The sequence below is a fragment of the Austrofundulus limnaeus genome, unplaced genomic scaffold, assembly GCF_001266775.1.
Source record: "Austrofundulus limnaeus strain Quisiro unplaced genomic scaffold, Austrofundulus_limnaeus-1.0 Scaffold2258, whole genome shotgun sequence".
Taxonomy (NCBI): Eukaryota; Metazoa; Chordata; class Actinopteri; order Cyprinodontiformes; family Rivulidae; genus Austrofundulus; species Austrofundulus limnaeus.
The window spans coordinates 12,980-18,131 of record NW_013954660.1 but is presented as its reverse complement, the minus strand read 5'-3'; the positions used below and the strand labels follow the sequence as shown (position 1 = coordinate 18,131).

The 5,152-nt window shown below is 40.2% G+C and overlaps 1 protein-coding gene across 1 annotated transcript; it reads left to right on the top strand.

Moving 5' to 3' along the window:
- The first annotated feature begins 1,200 nt into the window (after positions 1-1,200).
- Positions 1,201-5,152, top strand: si:dkeyp-100a1.6 (probable G-protein coupled receptor 160). The gene is made up of 2 exons (XM_014034724.1): positions 1,201-1,386; positions 3,603-5,152. Exon 2 carries the CDS (start codon positions 3,657-3,659, stop codon positions 4,764-4,766), a length of 1,110 nt encoding a protein of 369 aa, XP_013890178.1. The 5' UTR covers positions 1,201-1,386; positions 3,603-3,656; the 3' UTR covers positions 4,767-5,152.

The following is a 5,152-nucleotide window of genomic DNA, read 5'->3' as shown; positions in this document are numbered from 1 at the left end:
AAATAAAATACATACAAAGCAGAACACAGCTAAATGAATCAAAGGTATGTCTATGTAATATTAGAATTTTCTGAGGCAATGAATTTTGGTTTTTCTTTTTTTTTTTTCCCCTGTAAGAGGTTTTTATTTAATAGAATTTTTGGACAAAAAAAATCGCAATATATCGCCTTGCTCATAGTATCGCAATATATCGGGATATATCGTATCGTGACCCCTCTGTCGTGATATGTATCATATCGCCAAATTCTTGCCAATACACAGCCCTAGAAGCAGGAGTTTTAAACATTTTGGTCAAACCTTGGTAATAACGTGCAATCATCTGCATCATCAGGAGTATGTGTTGTGACAGGCTGTCAGCTACTACCATAGCTCAACATCTGTTTTTGTGTTTGAAAGATCACTTTGTTGTGGCAGCCATCTTGAATCCGATCAACTCCAAATGATCATTTGTAGGTGAAAACCCAATGACTTCTTTACAAAAAGAAAAAGAAAAAAAAGAGTATAACATCTACTCCTGATATTTTTCTAATGCTGCAAACAAAGACAAAACACCTTCAGCAGTGAGCGATAAAAAGGGATTTGCATGGGCTGTGTAAGACTTTTGAAACCCGAGATGTTTTCAAACAGCAGACATCCACTTTGTCTCAACCCCACTCAAACTGGCTGTTAGCTCAAGACCAATTAGGTCAGACCTATTATCCTTTTCTCAAAATGAGGTGTTCAAAGTGCTGTCTACCACAGGTTTTACAAGCTTTTCACAACAACCTTCGAAAGATCTGAACTACATCTTAACAAAAGCGAACCGCGCCAGTCGACAAACAAAAGCAAAAAACCTATCAGCTAAAGTTATCTTTCTGAGAAATGGTTTCAAGCCTACATCACTCAGCAGTGGAGTCACTTTCTTAGAAAAATGCTGAAACCATAGATGGCCACAATGCGCACAAACAAAATGCTGTAGGGCGAGGCTACACCCACGCCCACTCTCAGCGAAGCCTGTGTTTTCACCTGTGCCATCCGCTGTGGGACACGCAAATGAAAAAGGGGGAAGTTACCTTTCGGATTCATGGTAGTGAAAATGAGACCGAGTTCCTTGAATGCACAAAAGGTGTGTCTGGTAGAAACGCGCATTTAAAACAGGAAGGTGGAGCCACAAAGGGAAGTCTATAAGAACACGCTCCACCTGAAAACACTTCCCATCTTTCAGGTGAAACATGCGCAGCATCTTCAAATCCAAATTCAAAAATACTTTATTGATCCCAGAGGGAAATTAGGTAATATTATTATTATAAATTAGGTATCTTATTGGACCTGCCGGTCTACTGAAAGCCACCAACCCTGGAAAACCCTGAGCAGAGACGCACTGTGGCCGAGACATCACTTTGTTTGGTAAGAGAACACTGCTCTTGACAGAAATTATTGAACTCTTGCCAAATTAAAGGGTTTGATGATACCGGTGCTGTGGAGCTGTTTGCACCAGACATTTCTATTAGTAAACCTGTTATCAGGATGTCAAATGAAAATTACCTTTAAAAAATTGTGCAAAAATTAGATTTTTTGTGCTGACAGTGTGATGTGTTGTGCTTTTAGAAATGCATGAAATTTTAAGTGTCAGTTATTGATAATTTTCTGTAAAACAACTGCAGTAAAAAGTCAATAACATATGTTTTTTTATTACCCGTAGGAGACAAGTCAAGTAAGAAAAGTTGGTGTCAAAGAGTTCTAGGAAGACTCAACAGTATTTGCAGATTTAAAGTCTAACGCCAGTGTTGCAACATTTAATTTCTCCAAACAAGGCGATGTCTCTTTGGTTTAGGCTGTGAGGAAACCAAGCTCTAAATCAGATGCTTTCAGGGTCTGAAAGGTTTTACTTTGAAAGTACAGAAAAACACCAGAGAGTCAACAAAGACAACTGGTTTAAATGTCGGAAAATAGCACGAGATGCGACTTTGAGCACTTAACAGGATCATTTATCAAACGGTTGATCCAATTTTTATTTAAACTGATAAAAAGAGAGTAAAATCTGCATAAATAATTATCAAGATTTCGGCATAATAGTAATATAAAACTGCAAGACTATAAAGAAAATATTTAAACGCATGCATTCAGTCAATTGTTAACCTCAAATGCCAATAAACTGAAGGTTTGGCTGATAACTAAACATTTACCCTCAACAATCTACAGAAACTGCAACATGTTCTAGAACATAAAAGCAGTAAGATTACAGCTCCGTTGTCATTTTTCAGTAGGATTGTGACAAACAGAAAATACTGAGAACACACACATTATTAGTTTGGTATAAAAAAATTATAAATTTGATGTGATCCTGTTTAAACAGTACTGAGTTACCATATGCTGCGAAAAACAAGTGCAGAATCTACGACGCTTAGAAAGTTTTGTTTCTACCTCACCCACACTCATTGCGACATACGCAACTTTAAAGGGATCCCTGATTAGTTGTAGCATTAGACTATTTCATAAACATTTATTTTACCTGTAAAAATACTGTAGACTGTTTAGTTTTGTAAATTTTTAAAAATGTATTTTAATACGGACGGAGCCATTTTATTTATAGGCAAAGCATTCTGGGTAAATGATGACGTGGATAGGTCCTCGGTGTGAGCGAGCTATATCCACCCTGAAGGTTAATCTTGGACAATATCTGACGATCGACTCTTTTAAATGAAACCAGAGAGCGTTGACAGAGAGGAGAAGGTAGAAATGACTCAGTCTACAATTAAAATATGGATGGAGGACAACAGAGCTGCTTCATGGAAGAAGAACCTCAGCTTAGCCTGTTAGCATTTTTGCCAGCGCCAACGCTATATTGCCTTATATGTATTAGCTTGGCGATAGCACGACAAACAAGCTAAACTGAGGTCCTCCATCCATATTTTTAGTTGCAGGCTGAGTCATTTTTGTGTTCCCCTCTCRGTCATGTGGATGGAGGACCTCAGTGACAAGAGGAGAATGTGTAGCGCTGAGCTAATACATTTATATGGTGATAGCATTGGGGCTAATGCTAAGGCTAACAGGCTAAGCTGAGGTTCTTCTTCCATGAAGCAGCTCTGTTGTCCTCCATCTATATTTTCAGTTACAGGCTTAGTCATTTCTACCTTCTCCTCTCTGTCAACGCTCTCTGGTTTCATTTAAAAGAGCCAATTGTCAGATATTGTCCAAGATTAACKTTCAGGGTGGATATAGCTCGCTAGCAGCCTCGCACCACGGACCTATCCACGTCATCATTTACCCAGAATGCTTTGCATGTAAATAAAACAGCCCCGTCCGTGTAATATATTTATAAACTTTTACTTCAAAAATTATAAAACTCAACAGCCTACAGAATTTTTAGTCTTTATTTTACAGTTAAAATATACGTTTTTCAAATAAAGTCTAATTTTACAACTAATCCTGGATCCCTTTAGTCAGCGTTCTCCTGTTTTGCAGCTTTGATCGGATATTTTGTGTTTGACAAAATGCAAATTGATTTTATTTTCTTATTTAAGTAAAATTGTTTGAGTAAAGTTTAACTGTATGTATTTATTTATCTTTTAAAAATATCTAATAAGACTTTCAGTAACGATATTTTTTCATTGCTTTTGCAGGATTGTCTGGAGCATTTCTTTACCACTGAAATCAGATCGGTGCCGTCGACGTAAATGCTGCCAGAATTGTTCCCGTTTTTGGAAAACAGCCAAACTGTAAAGATGATGGCTGTCCTGGAGCAATGGAATACGGCTTCTGGACATCACACGAACAACAACGAGAAGTATTTCTGGATTTTACTTTTCAAGTTTGGACTGGACGCAGCCGTTTTCTACGCCTGCTGCCCAAAACGGTTCACCTTCTTTTTGAGCGTGTGCAGCACGTCCATCGTACTGGCCGACTTCCTGCTCACAGTCTTTATGGGAATTGTGTGGTTTCTAGGAGCCGAGGGATCTTTTTCATCAGCCTGCTTCCTCTTGGGCAAAGCCTCGGCAACTTATGGAGTGCTGCCACTTCCCGTCATGTTTCTGGGTTTCTTAGACTACTGTTTGCACGACACCTGCCTGGGCAACACCAGTGACCTCTGCAAGCTGCTCAAGAATGTGATCCTGACTGTGCTTGTGTGGGTGGCAGCCCTCGGTTATGCTTTTGGAGTGTTTCACTCAGAACCAGTGCAGCTGGATTACACGACGGGGATCAAGGTGCTGGTCTGTAAGGTGGAGGAGTCTATGTCGATCACGGCCGTCATTCTGGGTCTTTTTTCGGTGACTTTTGTCACGATGCTGCCATTTTGCTCGAGAATCCCCCAGTGGGTGAAAGAGGCTGACAAGATCTACGCAGCTCAGGAGGAACAGGAGAAAATCACAAGCGACCTGTTCTTGTCTTCAACCTGGACTCTCAAACATGAAACAAAGAGCGAAGAGGAGAAACACCCGAAGAGGAGCGTTGGGTCGCCGCCGCCTCTGTGGTTCAGCCTCATGCTGGGCTTTCTGTTGTTCTGGATGCCGTACCTCGTCGTGACCGTGTCCTGTCTGCTCTGTGGCTTCGCCGTGCCCGCCTACATCTCTGTTAATCTCCTGTGGCTGGAGTGCACCAACAGCTTCCTGGTCGGAATGATCTTCTGGGTGAAGAGCAAGATTAGGGGCCCGTACATCCACCTACCAGAAAACGTGTGCTCGTGGCAGATTTACTGGCATTTGAGCAAAGGCACGACAGAATTGGACGTCCCTATAGCCGTGCTTAATCCATCGCAAACAAACAAAAACGCTTTGCTCTATGTGTGAGAAGATGCCAAACGAACCGACTTTATTGCCTCCACCTGGAGTTCAGATATGAAGGTGAAGACTTAATGAAAACGAGCCAACATCTGTAGACAGCTCAGAGTTGTACGATTGTAAATGCTTCACTTGACTCACAGCTCATTTTACAAAGCATCTATAACTCTGGAGGCGCAAAATGCACTACTTGAATTGTAAAAGTTGTACAGCAAAGTGTTGCACAGTTCAACTTGTAGAAGTGTCTAAAAGAAAGAGGTTTGACTTGTAAATAATTTTGCATGCTTCAAGACTATTTAAGCTTCGGTGAAATGCTGCAATAGTGAAGGAATTGCATTCTCTTTTCACTTTGTTACATGTTTGTAAAATAAAGATATCAATATGAAATCTTAAAA

Bases quoted from the DNA above. Each gene is read 5' to 3' on its own strand.
- si:dkeyp-100a1.6 (XM_014034724.1), top strand. From the start codon at position 3,657: ATGCTGCCAGAATTGTTCCCGTTTTTGGAAAACAGCCAAACTGTAAAG.